The sequence below is a fragment of the Triturus cristatus genome, chromosome 2_1 (genome assembly GCF_964204655.1).
Source record: "Triturus cristatus chromosome 2_1, aTriCri1.1, whole genome shotgun sequence".
Classification (NCBI taxonomy): domain Eukaryota; kingdom Metazoa; phylum Chordata; class Amphibia; order Caudata; family Salamandridae; genus Triturus; species Triturus cristatus.
Window position 1 is genome coordinate 484,267,763 of NC_140581.1, and position 24,800 is coordinate 484,292,562.

At 45.0% G+C, this 24,800-nt stretch overlaps 1 protein-coding gene across 4 annotated transcripts in view; it reads right to left on the reverse strand.

Moving 5' to 3' along the window:
* Positions 1 to 24,800, reverse strand: part of ARHGEF28 (Rho guanine nucleotide exchange factor 28) — a 1,067,585-nt gene that overhangs the window by 413,522 nt on the left and 629,263 nt on the right. For all 4 annotated transcript variants that reach the window (XM_085632328.1, XM_085632327.1, XM_085632325.1 and 1 more), the window contains exon 8: positions 16,309 to 16,361. In XM_085632328.1, coding sequence (XP_085488454.1) covers positions 16,309 to 16,361 — 53 coding nt within the window. The remainder of the gene's footprint in view (positions 1 to 16,308; positions 16,362 to 24,800) is intronic.

The following is a 24,800-nucleotide window of genomic DNA, read 5'->3' on the forward strand; positions in this document are numbered from 1 at the left end:
AAGCCTCCTTCCATTTTTTAGGGATATTTCCCGATTGGATGAATAGGTTGTATATTTGGAGAATAACAGGCGCACAACTGGCTGCTAACATAGCCATCGTTTTGGGAGGGCAAAGATCAGTTGGTGAGCCAGATTTGGCTGAAGCGAGTGCATTGGAGACTTCCTCAAAAGTAATTAGGGCAAAACACTCCAAAGTGCAGCCTGTCCTTGCTATCACAAGGCCATACATCAGGCGCGAAAGGCCTACCCCTCTAACGAGATTAAGTCTAGCAAAAATCCTGTAAAAAGCATCTTTAAAATACTTAATGATTTCAAAACCAGGAAAGATCCTTCCACTCCGTGGATAACGTCTGAACAGCAATGTGAGGATCCAGCCACTTTCTTTGTTCAGAAAGTTGAAGCCATCTATAAATCCTTTGCCGTTGGCCCTATGGACCCTGCAGTCACATCAGATCCTAGGCCCACCATTACCCTGGCAGCCATCCCTCCTATCTCCCAAGACAAATTCCTTACTCTAAATAAGAAGGTAAAATCGGGTTCCCCTATTGATCCCATGAGGCCTGCCCAATTCAGAGATGCTTTACCTATTTTATTGATACTGTTAAGTCAGATCATGAATGCCTCCTTCTCCACGGCAGTGGTGCCCCTGTCATGGAAACAAGCAAGGGTGGTTCCCTTGCTGAAAAAAACAACACTGGACCCAACTAAACCGGAAAACCTTTGACCCATATCCCTCCCTCCTTGGGTAGCAAAAATTGCTGAGGCCCATACTAATAACATTCTCTCCAGTCTATCTGAACAATATTGGTGCCTTTGACCGCTTCCAGAATGGTTTCCGCCCGGGTCATAGTACCGAGACTGCGCTTTTAGCAGTGAGTGAGCATCTACGGACCATCCTGGATGAGGGACAAACTGCGGCTCTCATCCTGCTTGACCTCAGCGCCGCGTTCGACACAGTTTCCCATAAGATCCTCCTGAGCCACCTAGAGGAGGTGGGGGTGGTAGGTCCGGCCCTGCAGTGGTCCCGCTCTTTTTTATCTGACAGATCATTCCAGGTCTTGGCCCCCCCTTCCTCTCGCACTCTATGTCAACAAGCAGGGGGTTCGTCAAGGCTCGGCATTAAGCCCTGTCCATTTCAGTCTCTATGTTCAACCCCTGGCGGCGGTGGCGAGGGATTCTGGCTTGACCATGGTTTTGTACGCCGATGATACGCAGCTGGTGGTGGCCTTCTCCGATGACCATACTCGGGCGCCACACATTTTCGGGGCGGCCTAGCAGCGGTCACACATTGGATGACCACCAACTGCCTTCAACTTAATGCCAACAAGTCAGAAGTGCTGCTGGTGGAGAGAGACAAGGGGCTCTGGAGCAAACATTGGTGGCCGGCGTCTCTGGGCAGTGGCCCCACCAATAAGCTGGTTGTAAAAAACGTAGGGGTCTGGTTTGACTCTAATCTTGGGTTTCAGGAGCATACTAAGAAGATCGCTGGCACTTGCTTTGGTCTCCTCCGGGGTCTGAGATCTATGCTGGGCTTCTTTGATCCACCTACCCGCCGGCTGATAGTCCAAGTAACTAATCTGTCTCGGTTAGACTATGCTAAATCACTCATGTTGGGTGCCAATAAGGCGGAAGTTACGTGCCTTTTGCGGGTCCAGAACGCAGCTGCCCGGGTTTTATTGTGGCTCCCTATAACTTGCTCTGCCACGGGAGCCTTGCGGCGCCTTCATTGGCTGCCCATGCCTCAGAGGATTCAATTCAAGGCACTATGCCTGACCTTTAAAACCTTAAAGCTGTCCTCCCCCGAGATTTTGTCTAACTTGTTGATCCCCTATGTACCCACACGCCAGCTGGTGAGCAATTCTTGGCAACGGTCCCTCGGGTGAAGCGCCTCAGAGCCGGATGTCAGTCATTTCAGTACCTTGCCGCCAAACTATGGAATTCCCTCCCTGTTCAGATTCGTCGGCTAGATTGCCTGTTGTCCTTCCGTAAAGCTATCAATACTTTCCTATTTCCAACGGTCTAGCTTTTGCTCTCTACTGACACTGCTGCAAGCGCCGGTACGCCTCTCCACTGAGGCAGCTGTGCGCTATACAAGTATACCTAACAATAAGAGTATGATGATGATTATATTATTTTTGATTGTGATTGTAATCAAATTCATGATTCTGTATTGGATAGGAATTCAAAAGTAAAATTTATTCATACTAAAATGTACTCACAATTTCGTTCAGCTATTCACCGTAAATCACTAGTTGATAGTGGAGGTTATGTCACCCAGATCTCCAAGAGTACACTTTCTACTCAAATTCACATCACTCACAATCCCGTATAGATTATATTGTTCTTAGTAAATCATGGCGCAACATATCATTCATTCTGACACAGGATCTATACTCATTTCGGATCATGCACCAGTATGTACAGATCTTGATCTCATTAATTTATTTCTGATTTTTTTCTTTTTAAGAATACCTCAGACTCTTCCTTTGTAATGGTTTGGGACTCTTTTAAAGCAGCAGCATGAGTATTTATAATTTATTTTGTTTCACAAAAGAAAAAGTGTATGCAGTCCCAATCAGATCAATTGCTTGCTAACATTAAATCTTTGGAGCATGCTCATTATAATTCTAAGAATGATAACTCTAACACAATTAATCAATGCTAAATTGCAATTTAATAGGTTGACGACGAATGCTTCTTTTAATTCCTTATTGAAAAGCAGTACACGTTATTATGGTGGTCAAAAAAAGATGGGGAAACTGCTTGCAAATTATTTAAAAATTAGTAAAAATAGAACCAAAATTTAGTCTATCCGGAATGATGCTGGGATTACTCAGGATAAAGATATTTTACATGAATTTGTTAATTTTTATACTACATTATATTCTTCAGAATCACAACCTACAGAATCCGATTTTATCCATTATTTTCAATCCATCCCTTTTCCTCCCTCCCATCATATTAATCTTGATACGTTAGAAACTGATATTTCACTCTCAAAGATATCTCATGCAGTCTCCATCTTAAATAGAGGGAAAGCTCCTGGCCCAGATGTCTTTACTATAGAATTTTATAGTAATTTTTCTAAACTTCTTATTTCATATCTCTTACTTCTATATACCTTTTTCGCGAATGAAGGGGTCTCTCGTGGTTCCTTCCAAGATGCCATGATCAGTTTAATCCCTAAAGAGAATAAGGACCCCTCACAATGCAAAAATTATCGTCCTATCTCTTTAGTTAATACTGACTACAAAATCTTTGCTAAGATTTTGGCTTTACGTATTGATCCTATTTTACCCAATATAATAGGATCTGAACAATATGATTTAATTAAGGGTCATTTGACTTCAGATAACGCCAGGGTTCTTTTCAATGTCCTCAGCAAAGCTTCAATGCTAGATCATTCATTTGCTGTTATTGTCCTAGATGTGGAGAAGGCTTTTGATCAAATTGGTTGGGATTTTATGTTCCAGGCTTTAAAATGGATTGGTTTTCCTCCCAAATTGATTGCTGTAATAGCTTTGGTCTCCACAGCCCCTAAAGCTGCCATTGTTGTCAATGGTATTCTTTAAGATTATTTTCCCTTGTACAGAGGTTTTCTCCAAGGTTGTCCTCTATCCCCTCTTTTGTTTATCAAAGCATTCGAATCTTTCTTAACAAAGGTAAGGCAAGATAATCTCAGAATTTTCTCTGCTGGATCACAATAAATTAAAATGTCAGTATATGCTGATGATATTCTCTTATGCTCCACTGATCCTGTAACTTCCCTTCCACCTTTTTTCAGCAAGTATATACTTTTGTCAGCTCTCAGGGTATCGACTTAACGCTGATAAATGAGAAGTGCTACCCTTGAATGTTTGTGTACCAAGCAACATTTCTCTCACACCGGGTTTACTTAGCAATCCACTAAGTTAAAATACTTAGGTGTATGGTTCTCACACAATATTAAAGATACTTTAAAAATAAACTTTGACCGTATTCTTAAGTCATTAGGTGATAGCATTGGTCGTTGGCATCCACTTTTTTTATCTTGGTGGGGTAGAAAGGACTCTATTAAAATGATGCTGACTCCCCTTATTTTATATCTTTTTGCAATGATTCCTATTTCTATCCCTGGTTAATATTTTAAGAGAATAGATTCCCTCTTATTAAAGTTTTTATGGAGAGGCAAACCTTGTAAAGTTTAATCCTCATTAAATAAAAGATCAATCTGGGGGGTGTGGCTAGCGGCCGAAGAGAGTGGCGGCACCCTAGTGAGGCTCCTCCGCCCTCACCGCAAAAATCCTGAATAATCCTGTTTACAGTTCGTGCGGAGCCTGCAAGCTAGGGTGAGAAGGTGCCTGCTTCCCCCCGGCTCAATTTGGGTGTTTCCGCGGCCCGGAGGGGCTCGGCCCGAACTTCAGTCCCGGAGGAGCAGCGGGAGCGGAGCGCGAAATGGCGGCCGCGCGGCGGATCGCCTAGTGATCCCCGGAGCCCGGGTGCGGACTCCAGGGCCTGGAAACGCCACGACGCGGAAGGAGTACAGCGGAACACGGCGAAGGGAGCGCGGACCGGACCCAGTGGAGCGCAGACTCTGGTGCGGAGGTGAGTGCGGGCGGGAGTACGGCGCTTGCAGCCCCGGAGTGCCAGAAATCGAGGTCCCGGCTGTGGCCGGTGGTCGGGCCGCGCCCCTCCCCCCGCCCCCCTCTCCTGCAGCTGACGCCAGGGCTGGTGTCTCGTGGCACAATTGACGGCTCAAACGGAGGGGGCTGACTTGGTGAATGCAGCCTTCCCTCCGTGGAATTGTTTCGGACTTTGGGAACCTTCGGGACGCGGCAGAGTTCGGACCAGCCGGGTGAAAGGACGGAGGGCCCCGGCCATAGAAAGGGGCAATTGGATAAATACCTGCAGGTAGTGGGTGCAGTTCAGGACTGGGCATTACCCAGTGGTCCACTGCCAAGAGATCCAGTGGCAGCTCCCCTGGGAAACCCGACAGGCCGCCGGTGGGAGCAGCCTCCGCCGGGCAGGCGGCAGTGAGTACCGGGACAGGCCGCAAGAGCAAAATCAGCCTACCAGTGGCAATGGCGAGCGGTAAAGGCACCAAGGCCTCCGCCCAGGCCAGATTGGCCAAGTATGCCTGCAACAAGGCAGTGGGGGAGAAGGACACAGAACAAATGGCATCATCAGGCGAACCCAGTGTTTCCTCTCCAAAAACGGACCCTACACTCCACGACATCATGGAGGCCATCGCTGGGGTCCGCGCGTCCATGGACTCAGTGACAATGGAGGTGTCCCTACTCCGCGCAGACTTCCGTAAAATGGATGACAAAGTCAGACAGCTGGGGGATACTACAGCTGAATTGCAGGCGGACACATCTCAGCTTCAACGCCAAGTCAGCTTACTGCAAATACAGCAAGCCTCGATGGCGAAACAACTGGACGAATACGAAGGGAGCACGAAGAAATAACATTCGTATTTTGGGGGTTCCGGAAAGGTCCGAAGGACCCGTGACCGACCTGTATGTGGAAGAGTTGATCACTAAACAACTTCAACCCAAAAGACTGTCTGCCTACTTCTCCATTGAAAGGGCGAATAGGGTGCCGGGGGGCCATCCTAAGCCGGGAGCTCCTCCGCACCCCATTATCGCGCGGGTCTTCAACTTTAGGAACAGAGATACTATCCTGCAAACAGCCAGGACTACTCCTCCACTGAAGATAGACAACAGCACGGTCACCTTCTTCCCCGACTACACCGCAAAGGTCCAGGCACAAAGACGTCGTTTTCTGGAAGTAAAACGAGAACTGCGCAAACGTGAGGTGAAATATGCTATGTTGTTTCCTGCGAAACTGCGAGTGGAAGCGGATGGGAGGACTAACTTCTTCTCCACACCTGAAGAAGCCTGGGACTGGTTGGAGGGGTGGAGGAAAGGCGGGGGCCCGCGACGGGGTCGTGGGGCAGGTGCCCGGACGCCCACTGGCACTGAACGGCAAGACAAAGAGGACGTTGACTCCCTGGCCGAGAAGGAGGAGAGAAGGCGTGGTGGCAAAGACTGACCCTAGGGGTAGGGTAGACTGGGTTCAGGTGCGAACTGCTGGTGAACCGCTGCGCTGACACTGAGGGTCCGGTGGGTGGATCTAACAAACAGGGGGAAGTGAATATACAGTATCCTATAAGTTGGCACGACCACTATGGCACGGCAAGGGGGATACGGCGGTTAGCCAACACCCTAGAACTTCATAGGAGGGTCACAAGGCACTCTTCCGAGTATGGGGGTGGGTAGTTCTAAATCCACGGGCAGGGGAGCAGGGAAGGGGGAGGACGGGCAGTTCAGGGGAGGGACATAGGGTTATTTGAATTGTTTGAGTTCACATGGCAACGGCAAAATAGGAGCATATTTCGGTTGGGACCAAGCCGAACGTAATTCAGGGCGAGAAGGGGACACTGCAACAGTATTTCGTGTAGACATGGGGGTTGACGCAGGGAGACGTTGGGGGTATTCCCCCCAGATGGCTTACAGCTCGGGTGTGGGAGATGGTTGGGTGAGTGGATTTGCACCTAAGACACCAAATGGCAGTGATTAAGAGGAATATATCACTTTTGGTGATGACGTGGAATGTTCATGGCATGGGGGATAAAATTAAGAGGGGAATAGTGTAGCAATACATTAGAAGACAAGCCCCTGACGTGGTGCTTCTCCAGGAGACGCACTTGGTGGGCAACAAATGCAAAGCACTTACAAGATGGGGTTACAAACTGTTAGTCCACTCCGAATTCAGTTCTGGGTCCCGGGGAACGGGTATCCTAGTTAGAAAAAATGTAGCACTCACGGTAAGGAGGACTTGGGCTGACCAGAGGGGCAGGTTTGCGGTGGCGGAGGTGCAGTGGGAGGGCAGGCCCTTAAACATGGTCTCGGTGTACCTCCCTCCAGCGATGGGCAGAGAAGCGTTGGCAGATTTGGGGAAGGAGGTGGCAGATCTTCCCTTGGGTACCTTACTAATGGGAGGAGACTTCAACATGACAATGAATGACAGCAGGGACAGGTTTCCACCCAGACACTCACCGCACACACAGATGAAAGAGTTTATTATTATTATTATTCTGAGTTTTGTATAGCGCCTGGTTACCAGTAGGCATCCCAGCGCTTGCCGGCTAATACCGCTACTGCACGGATGAGGGGGTTACACAGCAAACAAAAAAGTTTTTAGGAGTTTACGGAACCGGAGGAGACTGGCTTCCGAGCGCAGCTGTAGGGGTAGTGAGTTCCACAGAGAGGCCACATTTATTGAGAATCTTCTGCCACCGGTTCTTGCCTTTTTCACCCTGCCAACCTGAAGGAGATGTTGATGATCAGAGCGGAGAGAACGGGAGGCCTTGTAGGGCTGGACCAATTCCTCCAGAATAGGTGGGCCTACCCCATGCAAAACTTTGTGGGTGATACAGAGTGACTTAAATTTCACCCTGTCCCTCACCGGAAGCCAGTGCAATGCCCTCAACGCCGGGCGGGCAGATTGCCGTCTAGGGAGACCCGTCAGGAGCCTGGCAGCCGCGTTCTGCACTTGCTGCAGTTTGTTCAGAGTAGCCTCGGGAGCACCCAGGAAAAGCGCATTACTGAAATCCAGTCGCGAGATGATAAGTCCCTGGATAAGAAGCCTACGAGTAGCTACTGGGAGCAAAGGCAGAATCTTCTGGGCTGAGCGGAGCAGGCCGAAGCACACGCCAGCAGTTTTTTTGGCATGGGTTTTAAACGATAGGTCCTGCTCCAGCCATACCCCCAGGCTCTTGATCTCCTGCTTGGGGGGGGGGTACCGGTCCAAGACAGTCAGGCCAGCTGCTGGGGGACAAAGATGGAGAAGAGTTCCCCAGCAGCATCAATTCCGTCTTGGAACCATTTAACTTTAGGGCTGAGCTGCACATCCACGTGTAGATCTTGCCAAGGCACGTGTGCAGCCGGTCGGGATGGTGCGCCGACTGGGAAAGGCCAACCACCAGCTGAGTATCATCAGCATAGCTGATGATTTTAATACCCAGCGGCAGTACCACACTCTCCAGGGGGGCCATGTAAACGTTAAATAAGGTAGGGCTCAATGAAGAGCCCTGTGGCACACCACACTGGAAAGGTGATGGAGATGATTTTTCCTGGCCTTCCCAGACCTCAAATGAACGACCTTCCAAAAAGGAGGCGAACCACTTGAGGGCCAAACCCGTAATCCCCACCCCCGAGAGCCGTTGGAGAAGCACCTGATGGTCCACGGTGTCAAAAGCAGCGCTGAGATCCAGGAGGATCACTGCCACTGCGCCTCCCGAATCCAGCATGCTCCTCGCATTCTCCACAACGGCCAGCAGGGCGGTGTCAGTCCCCTGACCGGGGCGAAAACCCGTTTGGGAGTCGCCCAAAAGGGAGTTCGTTTCCAAAAAGTTCGAAAGGCGGCTGTTCACCAGCTTCTCAGCCACCTTACTGATACCCGGCAGCAGGGAGATAGGCCGAAAGTTGGCGAGGTCGGCGGGATCAAGGTTAGGTTTTTTCAAAAGGGCCTTGACCACCGCCCCTTTCCAACTCGGGGGAACTACCCCCTGGACGAGAGACAGGTTTATCAGGTCCGTCACAGGGCCACCAATTACAGATGACACCAGTTTAAGATATTTAATAGGTACTGGATCTTTCGGGGCCTCGTTGATATTTGGAGTGCGCTCCAGCCAGACGTGGTTCAATTTACATACTACTCGAACGCACACAGAAGCTCCTCGCGGATAGACTACTTCCTAACACAGTCCGGAGCTCTTGGTTAGTTTCGAAACCCTAGGGCCCTCCCACGGGGTATCTCAGATCATTCCCCAGTGACAGTAGAGTTAATAACTTTTGAGTGCCATTCACGCACCACCCTGTCCATGAGCCCCGGGTTGTTGAAGATCCCAGATGCTAAGGTGGACCTAATTAAATGCACTCAAAATTACTTTAAGGAAAACATAGGATCAGTGGCATCGGCGCAAACGGTCTGGGAGGCGTTCAAGACAGTGATTAAGGGACAGGCCCTGGCTCTCCAAGTAGGGTATACAAAAAAACGGCAACAAAATATAGTCCAAATAGAAGGAGATCTCCAGAGACTGGAAAACTAATACAATAGGGCCCCCTCGGACGACATTAGACACCAATTGCAGCTTAAACAGGAAGAGTACCGGTCCCTGACCAGAGAAAAGCTACAAGCTAAACTCCTTCGCACCACGCATACACTGTACGAAATAGGGAACAGAGCTGGGAAATTATTGTTGTGGCTGGAGAGGAGGGAACAGGGGGAGAGATGGGTGCCTCTGCTAACTTTGGGAGACGGGTCGCAGGTTACCCACCCGCTAGATATAGCCAATGCGTTATTTCCCTGATTAACGCGGAGGCCAAAATCTTAGCTAAAGTTCTTGACCAACGCCTGATAGCGGTCCTTCCGTCACTGGTCCACATGGATCAGTCGGGCTTCATGCCCGGAAGGAACACAGCATTGAACATCAGACGTCTACATAGTGTCATTGCCCGTCGGGAGTTTATTGAGGAAGAGGCGGTGATCCTCTCTCTGGACGCCTCAATGGCATTTGATTCCATCGAATGGCCCTACCTATTCGAGGTCTTGAGGCGTATGGGCTTCGGTCCAAAATATATGGGATGGGTGCGACTCTTATATACAGAAATACGGGGACAAGTACGGGTGAACAACCGTACATCCAGGTCCTTTCCCCTGGGGAGGTGTACAAGACAGGGCTGCCCTCTCTCCCTCCTGTTGTTTGCTTTGATGCTGGAGCCGCTGGCGGCTTGGGTAAGGCGAGACACTATGGTGAGAGGTTTGCGATGGGTGGAGGGTCACGATGACAGGATATTACTTTATGCAGATGATATTTTGCTATACCTGGCGTCCCCTTACAGGTCCTTATGTGGGGTTTTGGACATATTCACGACCTTTGGGAAGTACTCGGGGTATGCCATCAACTGGAGTAAATCAGTACTTTTTATCTTGAAAGGGGAAGCCCCCAGACTACCGTCGGGATGTAATGTGGAAATCACATCGGTAGGCTTCAGATACCTTGGGATCTTTGTGACCCCAGACCCTCAGCTGTTTTACGAATGTAACATGGCGGCCCCCCTGGCCCGGCTTAGAGAGGACTTCAAGCACTGGCACTCTCTGCCTCTGTCTCTGGTGGGGCGGGCAGCCCTCTTTAAAATGTTGGCTCTTCCTCGGTTCTTGTACATTATTCAGAACTGCCCCCCCAGGATCCCGGACGCCTATTTCACCGGAGTAGAGAGCGAAATTCGCACACTGCTATGGGATGGAGGATCCCCCCGAATAGCCCTGCATAAGCTGACTAAAGGGTGGTACGATGGAGGAATTGCCCTCCCCGACCTCCGCCTTTACTATTGGGCGACGCAGCTAGTGGTGATCAACCACTGGATATATGGATCCCCGGCGGACCCAGCTTACATGCTAGATGGGTATCAGATGGGCAGATTGGGCTATTTGGAGGCACTATACTCCAAGGGCAGGAAAGGACGATATATTGACCCTACGGCACACACGGTAGAGATATGGCATTTGGAGAACTCTCGCCTGGGCTGGACCACGATCCTTACCAAGGCTACACCCCTGTGGTGCACACAGACTTTGGGACTCCTGGGCAACCATCCGGGGTTCGATAAATGGGACACCATTGGAATATCCACGATAGGAGACATGGTAAAACGGGGGGCGGTACTCAAGTTCGAAGACTTACAAAGGACGTATGCTATGGCTGAGGGGGAGGTGTTTCGCTACCTACAGGTGAGACACGCCCTTACGACAGCGATCCCAGACATGGCAGATTTCCCTGACACGTCCCTTCTGGAAGACAGGCTATTGGATGGTCTTCTGCTGAAAAAGGCCATATCACTTACATATAAAAAATTGTGTAATAATCTGCCGGACACTTTTAATAAACTTCGAGAAAAATGGCAAAGTGACTTGGGGGCAATAGACGACGAGGACTGGCAGGCGGCCTTGATGTCACCTAGAGAGGCGGCCATAACACAGCGGTATAGACTTATCCAGCTAAAAATTTTACATAGGTCCTACCTCACGGGAGTGACCCTAGCGAAAATAGGCTCTAGGCCTAATGTGGTATGCCTTAGAGGGTGTCAGCAAGATGCATCCTTTTTTTCACATGATATGGGAATGCCCAGCGGTGATACCCCTGTGGGAGGGGGCCACAAAAAATATCCTAGACGCCCTGGGGAAAGAACAAGCCCTCACGCCTAGGCTGGGTCTCCTAAACAACTGGGAAGAGACTGACCCTACAGAGGCCGAACGACAATTCGTGACATTGGGTTGCACACTGATCAAGAGAGAGATAGCAAGGAAATGGGGAGTGGCAAACAGACCCTCGCTTCGGATGTGGTCTAGGGAATATGATAAATGCATGATTGCAGAGAAAGAGGTGTTTAAGGGGAGAGGGTGCCCTAAAAAATGGGACAGATAGTGGGGCAAATGGAATACGTACCGAGGTGAGCTATGTGTGTCCCCTACAGTGGAATTAGAGTTGCAAAGATCAAAACGAAATTCACAAGACGTCCCCTGAATGCGCCCCAGGTTCTATATAATGCACAATCTTATATGCTGAAATATGCCGATTGCCTCTTGATTACACAAGTAAGTTGTATCTGTTTAAATTCAATAAAAAGATTTTCACAAAAAAAAAGATCAATCTAATGGGGGCCTTAAACTTCCAAATTTTAAACAATATCATTATGCTTTCTCTCTAAAGCAAGCTACTGGATGGATCTCTTCTGATCTCCACACATATCCCCCTTTAGGGTTACAACTAGAACAATCCTTATTTCTCCCTTTGCCTTTGAGGAAATTCTTGCCTTCGCTTCTCCTATAGCTCAATTACGATTTCCTGTCAGTTCCCATTCTTATAAAATCATTAAACCTCTTTTACCCTTATCATATCCTGCATTTACCAACTATAAACAATTATCCATTTGGAATAATAAATCCTTATGCATTAATGTCGTCTCTTTTACTGAAAATCTTGGCATTCCAAGGGTTTGTTGGATTTCTCAGCTTTTTTTGAAACAACCAACTATTGTCTTTCTCTGAATTTCAATCACAATTTTCTTGATCATCTTCTTCTAAAAACCAATATTCTCGTCTATGTAATTCCCTTAACCACTATATTTGCACTCTGCCATCTACTGTCTCTCTTTCGTCAACCTCTTCCAGGCTCTTTCCCTTAATTACTGCCAACCCGTCAGCATCTACCATTTATAAGTGGTTGCAGCTTATTCCGGATAGTCTCAAATCAAAAGTTGAACTTGCTTGGGAGCAGGATTTAGGGGAATTTTGCCCTACCATTTTCTGGGACAAGATTTGGCTTAAATTTCACAAAACTGCATGAGCTGCAAGCGCTACTCAGACTCTTTACTTTGTTTACTGCCGTTCACTTCTTTCTACTGCTGTCTTAAATTTATTTGCCCCAAACACTACTTCTTTGTGCTGGTCCTGCTCTTGTCCAATTGCAGATCTTAAACATATGTTGTTTGAATGCCCTGCTATCCATTATTTCTGAAAATTAGTCTGGTCTCAAGTTAAGATTTTTAACGTCACCATTTCCTTTACCTTCACTAATATTTTCTTATGTAGTCTGGCCCCTCAATGGCCTCATTCAAATACTGTTTTTGATTAATAGATTTATTATTGGCTGTCGCATGTCATCTAATTACATTACATTGGAAACAAGCCCATAAGGTTACTTTTAGGTCTTGGTGGAATGCCATTTGTTTTCATCATATATTAGATACAAATTACGTCACCCCTATTTCCCTTGCAATTAAAAGAGATCTTTTGGTGGCTTCCACTATCCACGCATTTATCCCTTTGTGCCTCTTCCAATAGGATTAATGTCTCTGTTACGGATGAAGTGCGCAAACCAACTTTAATTTAGTTTTCACTCTGCCTGTGTACAATTTTGTGGTTGTATTTTTTCAAATAACATAGTTGGCATGTTGCTTTAGATATTTTTTGCCTTAGTGTCTACAGTGTATTAAGTTATGTTTCTTTTCCTGTTTTGATATAACAAGTTACGATTTGCTCTCTCCTTTCTTTCCCCTCCCCCTATTATATTACTATTTCTTATGATGTAGAGTCCTGTATCTTTTATTATTCTGTTCGCATGTCATTTTTCCCTAAGAATGCATTTCCAGCAGCTCCCTGTGTGCTTTAGCAATGCCGGCTCCCACAGGAGGCAAGCGGCTGGCTGGGACTGTGGGAGCCTTGAGGCTCCACCCGCGGTCGCGATCCTGCAGACTGGGTGCCATAGGTGAGCTCCAGGGCACCAAGGAGACATGTCCGGGCCCCAGGGGATGGGGTCCCTAGGGCCGAAATCAGCACAGGGAGATGGGCCGCACGGCCTGCCTCCCATGTGAGGGGAGGGCATAATAGAGCACAGAAAAACAAGCAGAAAGGGTAAAAGGGAGGGCAGATAATCAAGCAGAAAGGGCAAAAAAAAGCAGAAAAAGAGCAGGAAAGGCAAAACTGGAGGTAGAAAAACTAGCAGAAAATGGCGAAACAGAGGGCAGAAAAACTATCAGGAAAGGCAAAACAGATCCAGAAAATAAGCAGGAAAAGCAAAACAGAGCCAAAGAGGGCAAAAAGAAGAGCACTCAAACACCCACACAACCACTCACAGACCCACTCAGAGATTCACGCACCCACTAACAGACCACTGAGACACTCATACACCTACTGACAAACCCACTCAGAGACTCATGCACACACTCACATACTCTCAGAGACATATGCACTCACAGACCCACTTAGACACTCACACACCCAATCATTGACTCACGCACCAACTCAAACCCACTCAGAGAGTCACACACTTACTCAAATTCACTCAGAGACTCATGCACTCACAAACCAACTCATGCACTCATAGACTCACTTAGTCACTCACAGACCCACTCAGGGACCCATATGTACTCACTTAGACTCAGAAACACATTTACTGACTCACTCAGACTCACACACCCACTTACATACCCACTCAGACACTCATGCACTCACTCACAAATCGACTCACTCACTTATGGTGGCACTCACAAACCCACTCTGACACTCACACACTCACTCAGACACTCACTCAGACACTCACTCACCCACTCCAACAGACACTCAGGCCACACACACATCCAGAGAGATACTTATGCAGCCACTCCTATACCCACGACACCCACTGACTGACCCAGTTAGACACGCTCACACCCACTCACATATCTACTGTGACACTCATGCACTCACTCACACATGGTATCAAAGGTTACTGGTTGCAGTTAGGTAATAAAATTTATAGTAAGAAAATAACATTAAAAAACCATAGAAATGTAATTGAAAAAAAACAAAGGTTACAGGGACATTATAGTTAGGAAAAAGAATTGAAAAACCGTTAAAAATTCACTGAAAAAAACAAAGGTTACAGGGACATTATAATTAGGTTCAGATTTCACTCTGATGAAACCATAGACATTCAGCAATTATAGTTACCTGAGCTAACTATAACTTATGTTCCGCAATGCACTACTTATGATCTCACATATTATATCATTCATGACATGGCCAGTGACATCACTGATGGTATCTCAAATGACATCACTGATTACATCATCCAGAGAACCACTCACACACCCACTCACACCACTATACAACTTCTCATACACCCACTAACTCACCAACACATCCACTCACATACCTATTCACAGACCCAACAAGTACTCACATAACCACTTACTCATCCATAAAGTCACTCACACACCCACTGACTCATACAACCACTCACTCACCCTTACAGCTACTCCTACAACCAGCCACTTACCTGCACAACCAGTCACATAGACACACACTGACCCATACAGCTAATCACACACCCACGTATTTACCTATACAGTGACTCACACACTCACTCACTCATACAGCCTCTCTACAAAGTCACTCACTGATCCATACAAGCACTCAGACACTCACGCACACACCCACTCAACCACTTACATACCTATTCACACATCTATACAAGCACTCACCCATGCTCTCCAACACAGCTACTCATGAACCAACTCAGTTAAGCAAACAGCCATTCACTCACCCATACAGCCACTTGAACACTCAGTTACTCACTCATACAGCCAGTCAGATACCCACTCACTCACCCATAGTCACTCGCACACACACTCACCCACCCATAGAGCCACTCACACAGCCAGTAACTCACCCATACAGACACTGACACATCCACTCACTCACCAATACAGCCACTCACTCATTCACCCACTCACACACCCATACAGCCATTCAGATACCCACTCACACAGATACACAGCCACATAGCCAATCACATATTGTATGTTAGAAATAGTATCACTCATTAGTAGTACACCTAGTATACTAATTTAACTTTTGTAGTAGCTTAGTATGTATGTTTAACAATCAAACTCCTAGAAAATACTTACACTCACTAGATGATGTCATCAGTGATGTCATCATTGATGTCACTGACCATGTCATGAATGATGCAATATGTGAGGTCATAAGCAGTGCATTACAGGGACGTGAGTTAGCTCAGGTAACTATAGCTGCAGTATGGTTTGTATGAGTGAAATCTGAGCCTAAGTACAACATCCCTGTGACCTCAGTTTTTTTCAGTGAATATATGTATGTTTTTTATAGTAGTAAATTAAAAACAATTACCCAAAAAAGGTTATATAATGTAAAATATATATTTTTAATAAAAGTGTTACATTATATATATACAAATAAACATACACTCATGTGTATGTGTGTATATGTTCATATAAGTATATATTTATATATTGTATTAAATATCATTTAAATGTATTCAATTTACATTATTTTAATGTTATATTTTAAAATATTTAAGATTTACAATTTCAAACTATATATATTGAAAAACAATATTTTTATATGTTTTTGAATGATATCAGTGTGAAACGATATGTTTTTTTCTTTATTTTTGAACTTACCATTATAAGTATAGGGAAACAATATTTTTGTAATCAATATTTTTGACACAATATTTCTGTATCTCGATATTGTTGTCTTTTATATTCTGTCAGTGATCCTGAGATGTGATATCTTCCGTATATCTAAACCACCTTTGCTGCTAAGTTTTGTGGTTTTTGGAGACTATTGACCAATTTCTCTGGTGGAAATCTATACAGGGTGCTTCAGAAAAATAGCTGTTTTCAGCTTTACACTTAAAAGTAGTAATTTCCCATTTCAGGTCTGTACAGATCACAAACTCACCTCCACATCCTCAGCTTGGGGAGAGGAACTCCTGGATATCTGGTTCACAGAGTCTGCAAGAAAGTGGGTTTTCACAAGTTACTTAATAATGCTGAGAGTTCCAGTTTGACACCAAAAAATAGCGACGCGGTACACTTTTCTTGATAACACAGATATGTTAGGGTTGATTTTCTGACCCCTAATTGTCTTTAAGCCAAGCAGTGTATGCAGTGTACACGTACCATGTGACAATTCCTTTAGGTTATCTTCACATGCATCAAGAGAATTATGAAAAAAGAAATGAACACAGAGGAATACAGTAGCTGTAGGATGATCGTATTGTTTACAGCTATAATCTTAACTTCAACCACAAATGACACCTGCAAAGTGCAGAAATTGTAATAATGCAGAGTATCCTCTGACTCAAAGAGCAGATTTAAAGAGTAGCATCGTTTGAGATCTAGTTTATTTTCCCAGTGTCAGTTGTTTGCCTGGGTTGACTGCGTCGGTGTTCAATAATATGCTACTAATCTTTGCTCAGACTGAGGTAATTGCTGTGAGTGCAGCAAGAAAATGTGATTTTTTTTAACTATTTTGTTGTGTGTCACTACAAGGCCATCCAGCTAATTTCAATAGCAACCGTGGTATTTATTGATGGTTCACTGTAGATAAGTAGAAAATGTCGCTATGGATACAAAAATGTCACTGGCCTGAAAGCCCCTTCCACAGTGTTTGAAAAGTACATGGTACTCTCGATGCTTTTCCATCAACACCTCCGATTTCATAATGGTACACATTTTAGTTGATCATACCTCCTATTCAACACAGTGATCTCTGTAGTGAATAAGGGTGTTTAACAATGGGTCAGAAAGGTTACAGTCTTCATGTGAGCTGCAAGGCCAAAACAAACGCCTCTAAAAGGTCAACTGATTTCTGTGAGGAATACCTGGCTCGCCCTGCGTAGCATGGCACAAGCAGCTCGGCTTTTCTCAGAAAATGCATGATATATGTGCAAGAAATACTCCAAGCATAAATACAGTTACGAAAAAAAGTATGTAAAAGGTCAAAAATAACTTAGTTAAGATGACAACTGTATAAGACAAATATAACAAAAAATGTGAAGATAGGATGAAGGGATACCATGTTATGAAGAAAGCAAAAACTGCCCTATAGGAAAACTGAGATACAATGCTAAGAGACAAATCCCTACATGATCTTTGTGGCCAACCCTCTTGTGACTGTTGTCGAGTATAAGCTGTTGTGCGGTCCAGATGAAAGTTATTGACTTTCTGGAGGTCGACAATGTTCAACACGGCAAGTCTGAACGCTGTAATTCGAAAAGGCTCCTTGAGGTTAGAAACATTGGTTGCATCAATCTCCCTGCCAAAAAAATCTCTGAACAAGTAAACTGCAAAATGTGACTACTATGGTTTCATATTTTTAACTCTGTATGGTAGTGAAGGCTCTACCGAGCCTCCAAGAGTGAAAATATGTAGATTTGTTTAGCAAGTTCTGGTAGCACTGCTACTTTCATTAAAAAAACCATTTAATTTTCAATACTAGTTTCTCAATACGTTCCTAAAACTCTGTTTTCATGTCCTCTGGAAAATGTCCGATTGATCCACAGAAATCTTTCTGGTAGATATCAGCTTCTTCAGTTCTCAGAACCTTCTGCAACCCCTCCAGCCTCAAGAATGGCAGGCAAAGGAATGTCCAATTTCATACTGTTCACTGGGTTTCTACCAAGCAAGTAACAGTTTCCAGTTCTTCTGCACCGATCAGCCACAGTAGAGGAGTCTTCTCTGTGCAATATTCCTATTCAAGTGCCCAATTCAAATGTCTCTTGTAGTGCTATGTCCAAAAAAAGCCTCTCACATCCCATACACCCGTCCAAACCATCAAACACACTACGTGCATGACATCAAGTCATCTCACAGTGTTCATAGACACCAAAGAAAGTTAACAGGTCTTCCCTGAGTAATGCATACAACACTGGGCTCAGTGCATCAGGACACAGCCCACTTATAATTTCCTGGTGAAGAATAGCACATGCTAATAGGGGTGACGTAAAGCATAGAAAATGCATGTTATCACATTTCACACATATCAAAACATTCACTGTGTAAAATATTGAAAGGTGAACCGGGTTAGGGAATAGGTTTAGGTGTAGTGATAGGGTCGCAGTTTACAGTAAGCCTGTAAAGTTACTGTCACAGCCTAGGTCAGCATTGAGTTTGGGCTGGGGCGCACAGGGTAGAATTATTATAGTCAGTGCCAGGGTTACTATCAAGGTTAGATTTAGAGTTAGAACTAGAGAGAGTTATGGTTATTGATGGGATTAGGGCTAGGGTCAGGTTTAAGGTTGAGCTGTACATAAATGTTAGGGTTATAGCTAGGGTAAGGGTTAGGTTTATGGTCAGGGTTAGAACTAGAGTCAGAATCAGAGTTATGGTTAAGGCTAGTAAGTGTCAGGGATACAGTTGGGTTGAGGGCAGTATGTAAATTCTAGGGGTAGGGCTAGGGCTGGGATTACGGCTGATTTTTGGTTAGAATTGGTAATTTAGATGGAATAATTTCAGTGCTTTACAAATAGGTTTCTTCCATACTTTAAGTTAGACTGCTACAGAACAATCATTTACTCTCTTCTGAAATGCTCCTGAGTTTTGTCCTTCCAGCTAAATGAAGACTGGTCAGGCTTTAGATGAGGGACAAGAAGTTCAAATTCCCATACATTAACCTGTGAACAAGCTCTTAGCTGCACCGACCGGGCTAGTGTTGGAAAGAGGGAGATGCTAAAGAAGTTAAATATGTCTCTCAGAGACACATGTTCCTTCTGTGCACAGCACTCTGCCCCTGAAGTCAAGAGTTGCAAGGAGAACAGCTCTAGAAATGTAGCAAGAACAGTGTAATTCACATCTATTACATTAGCAAGTTTTAATGCTTAAATAAAATAAAAGGGCAATTAATGAAAAATAAAAAAAACTAATTTATTAAAACCTGTCTTAAAGAAAGAGTACAGGATAGAAATGTTTAGTACCCCAATTAAGCTTGTGAAGAAGTCAATTAATTGACTTGCATGGTTAAAAACATACTAAAACATTCAATGTACTTAGGTGCTGGAATTTTATCACCACACTCAGCATTTTTTTTTTAAGGAATTTATCATTTTGGGTATATCTGGGGCATCAAATTCTATCAGAATCTTCATTAACTTAACCCCAGTGGTAGGCAGGCCACCACCAGGGGAGAAATCGTAAGCATCATAGTAGCATATTGAGACTATACATACTAGGACCCTCATGGTACTGGGGGGTACTCTAGACAGGAACTGCGTAATAGGCGAGGAGGTGTCAGGGTGTGGCCAACATTAAATATGATGTCATATTCAGTGTGGAGTGTATGCTGAAGAAGAAAGTAAGGTTTGATGGCAGCTCGTGTGGCGTATGTCATCTGCATACTCCAGGGCTGGGAAGACGCTACATCTTGCGATGAGTAGAGGGTACATGACCAGAAGAAAATTAGACTGCTTTCGCTGAGAGTTTGCAATGATACAGCAAACTGTTCGTGCATGCCATGTGTGCCTGAAATCGATACAAAGCAGTCTGCGACGGGCACATGTGGAGTCAAAGTCCTGCTCCAGCCCATCCACGGCCACAGAAGAAGTCGAAGGCCCTGCAGAGGAGCATTCAAAACGCCTGCCAAGAAATCGCTGGTGAGGTCACTGGCAAAGATGTTGCGCTGCACCCTGAACACAAGAGCAATATTCAGACGACAATGGCAGGGACAACCAGATACAAAAAACAGAAACCCACTCACTGTCAAGGACAAGTGAAGCGCTTTACTGCCACTGATTGGACAGGGGTGTTGCATGCCGAGGGTGCCAGTCCCTCTTGGTGCGACGAAGGCTATCTGAACAGCACGTACTCTCAATGGTGGCAGAAGGGAGCGCAAACCATACTGCAGCCACATTCCTGAAACCAACACCGCCTTTTGATATTTCTAAGAAGCAGAACATCAGTGCCAGATGGGCTGCGTGAATCGAAACATTTGATGACTTCAGAGATGCGCTCGAAGAAGATGAAAAGAAGTTCATCAAATACATGAAAAACCTTGCTTGTGACAGAGTGAAAGAAGTGCTAAAGAAGATTTCACAACCAAAATGTAAAAGAAACGTTGGAGGCCAAGTTGAACCCAATGCCGAATGCGGACTATAAAAGAGACATCTTCAAACTAGCACAGCAACTGGTTGGTGAAACAATGGATGAGTTTATTGAAAGCTTGACACACTCATTAAGCACTGCAAGTTCTGTGACTTCAGCAACGAAGAAGCCATGTGTCTCAGAATCATCGATAGTTTCCTTTCCGATTAGTGTAGAAGGTGCAGGTTGAGAGAAACACAGTTTAGAATAAATGCTGATGCCTGCGAGAGAAGAACGAGCACAACGACAAGCTGCTCATATGGAAGTGGGAACGCCCCCCAATGAATCGGCCTTGACTGTGAAAAGCAAGCACAATCAAAAACAAGATGCAAGTAAGTCAACATCTTTAAAGAAATCAAAGTTATGCTTTCAATGTAGATTTTCATTTCCCCATGAAGGTGAACCTCCAGTCATTGGGCAGATCTGCAAAGGTTTTGGGAAAGAGAACCATTTCATAAGTGTATGCCGTGCTAAGACAAAAATAAAGTGTGTCACAATGGAAAGACAAGATGGACACAAGAATGTTCCAGAAGCACCCTCACCACGCCCACAAAACCAAAAAGCCACATCAGCCATGACAAGTGGAAACAAGGCTAAATTAGTCATCGTCAAGCTCATCGTACAAAGGTTCCTCAACATCACTACTGAGTACCGATGAAGAAGATGGGTGTGCACTGATAGTATCTACCAAAGTGCGACATGTCCTTGGAAGGTTAGCTGCTTGTAAAGAAGACCACAGTTCAAAGGAAATTCACCAGACAAACTTAATTTGGACACTGTTCCAAAATCACATTGAAAGTAAACGATCATCAAATAGCTTTCAAAGACAGTGTTGCATCGATTAATATCATGCCTGAGGAAAGGTTTAACAGCCTGTCTCCCATGACTCACCTCACTCCATCAGGCATGAAGGTATATACCTAGGCCGCGTCTGAACCACTGCAAAGATAAGGGTCGTTCACAGAGACAAATGCAACACAAAAGACATCAGTGCCGGCCACCATTCATGTTCTACAAGGGACTTCGTCAAGTGCTTGTTGGCTCAGTTTTGCCACCACTGCTGTCATGGGATTGGTATCCCTCAACTACAACCTCTGTGCTCAGTTGAAGATCACTAGCCGATTCCCATTGTTGTTCCATGGCCCGGCAAAATAAAAAAAAAAATGAAAGTAGAGCTTCATATCAATGAGGACATTCACCCTGTTGCTCAGTAACTTCATTGAGTTGCTTTTCATCTGCAAGAAGCTGTAGAGAAAGAACTGGAAGCACCTTTAAAGCATGACATTATTCAATGCTCTACAGGTCTCACACCATGGATTTCACCCATAGTAGTAGTGCCAATAAAGGACAGTAGAGGGTCAGTGTGCATCTGCGTTGATATGCACCAAGCAAACAAAGCCATTGAGAGGGATTGATACCCCAGTCCTCATATAGTGGATATGATTATGCAATTGAACAAAGCCAAGGTATTTTCCCATCTTGTCCTGAATAAAGGATACAACCTGTTACACATGCTTTTAATTACAGTGAGGACATAATGGTTTTTGGGAAAACACAACAAAGTGTGCCAGTTACTTACTGATGCAGGTCTCACTCTGAATGCTGCAAAATATGAGTTTCCCAAAACCGAACTCAAATAATTTGGGCACATATTCTTATATGGGGGAGTGACTCTAGACCCTGACAAGGTGAAAGTACTGTAATCAACTTACCAAACCCCCACCCCCCCACCAGGATATTTCCAAGTTGCGATCCTTTCTCAAGGCATGGCCAGTTATTGCTCAAGATATATTCGCACCTTTGCTACAGTGAGTGTCCCATTAAGAGACTTTACAAAGTGGAATGTACCATTCCAATGGTCTCCGGAATGTGGCAAGGGTTTCATATACATTAGGCATGCAATTGAGAATGCAAATGAAATGGCCTACTTTCCTACTTTGACCCCAAGTTACATACCAAACTAACGGTTGATGCGAGCCTGGTAAGGCTAGGGGTATTTCTTGCTCAACACAATGGCCATCTGACTGCTGAGAGACACATTGTGATCTATGCCAGTCGGAGTCTATCTGAGACCAATCTTCAGCCCAAGTCTATCTTCACCCCAGCCCTGAGGCAACTACCACCAGAAGTGGGAGCATTTGAATAAGCAGTAATTCACCAAGTGGAACAGGAAACACAAAGAATGAAAAGACCATTTATGAATGTAACCAAAGCAGAAAGGGAAGCAATCCAGGAACTGAATAAGAACCCCAGTGTAGTGATAAAACCCACAGATAAAGGGGGGGGGGGGGGGGGGGGGAGGGGAAGGATCTTCGTACAAAGGAAGGCAGCATATGACCCCAAATGCTTGCGCCTACTGGGCGATGGAAGAAATTATAAGATCTTGGATAAAAGATATTGGAAAAAGACTGCTTTATGGTGACAGCACATCATGCTGGAGAGACAATCACTCGGGACAGAATACATTTTAAACATCTACCGCAACATTTGCTCTGTTTTGAAACCACGTGTGATGTGACCCGCCAGCAGGTCCGGCTCAAGCACCTGAGCACTGATCATCTTAGATCACCAGAGCTGGCAAACAAGTGAGAGCATCTCGCCTACTAATTGAAGAGATGTGATTTTCAAAGCTGTTTGGCGCTTTTTATTTAACAAAGTGGGAGATGTAGCATATTGAGACTATACGCCCTAAGACCCTCCTGGTTCTGGGGCGGATCTAGACAGGAACTGCTCAATAGGCAGGGAGGTGTCAGGGTGTGGTCAATTAAAAGTACGATGAGACGTTTAGTGTGGAGTGTATACTGAAGAATAAGGTACGGTTTGACCGTAGTTCCGTGTGGCGTATTTCATCTGCATGCTCCAAAACCGGGGAAGGCGCTACGACCATATCCTGAATGACTTCTTTAAATATTGCGACATTTGGCAGCAGTTCGCCAACAAAAAGGCCTTCCTATTTAGCGCTTGCAGGCTGTGAACTGTGTAGTAAATGCAAGATGCCAAAGTGGTTGATTTTTCATAATATTTAGATACCTAAATGATTGCACTGATAACTATTTTGAAGGTGTTGTTTTATATTTTGTAAGACATTTTGGGAAGATGATTTTTCATTACCAGAAGGATGTAAATTAAACGTGTAAACATAATAAAACATGTATGTGCGGGCTTTGCATAAGTAAACAAGAGCAACATTTAAATAGGCATAAAAGAGTATACATTTTAAAATGTAGCACATTTAATTTCGCTGAAAGGATTCTGCTCCTACTGATAATGTGCTTCTGAGCTTGATCCAAGTTCTGTATGCAAACAACGTAGATAAAAACGTGCAGTTTCATCAGAAAATTGTTGGTTGTTGTGCACCTCACGCATCGTGTTTCACATTACCTTTGCGAAGCAATGTTCTGATTCAAGTAATAAAGTTTAATTAAGTTGTCATGGAGCTTTCCCTGATGGGTTAATAAGGATGCACAGTCTCACCTTACACCAGCCAGCTGCCCTGGCATGAAAATGCAAAAACAACACGTTTCCTGTACAAACAGACAATGGCATCAGTCACTGAGTCCTGATGGTTTTAAGGTCTGCTGATTATCATTTTAGGCCACCCAGAATTAAATACCCTCGAACTGCTCTCCTCAATTAAGAGGATATATGTGGAACTACTGGGGAGAAACATGTGCCAGTCGTGGCTCTGAATGTACAGCAAGAATAAGATTGGCAAATGCCACTGTAGGTACAGTATTCAAAGTTAGGCTGGCTCTGTTCACTCATTAACGGAGAGGCTCTGGTTAAGCCACAGAATGAACATATTCTAAAAGCCTTGGCTCTGGGTTTGGGTTGCGCTCGGTCTTTATGAGTTTGAAATTAAAGACAATGGACAAGTTGTATGAATGGCCGAATGGCATCACAGATTGTGCCTTTGCATCACCTGTGATGAGACATTGTTTGCTCTGTGTTGCATGCACTAATCCAACACAAAAGTTAGGCTCATGCTCTAGAAAAGCTGGGAGACAGTTCTACTACCCAGAGGGTAAAGGGGCCTACTCAGTTCTTTTTTTTTTTTAAACCGTTTATTACAAGACTCAAAAATATACAAGTATGGGCCTACAACCTTCCGGCCGGCCGCTAGCAATGAAAGGAGCATACGATATACATTTATAAAACACATGGTGCTGCGGCCGAGCATGCACAGGAGGTAACATCGTTGCGAGCCACACTATCCAGACCCCACTATACGGTTCCATTTTAAACTTAAAGAACAACAAATACAAACAAACCCACAAGGCAATCCTCAATCGGAAATAGCAACACGTGCTCCCC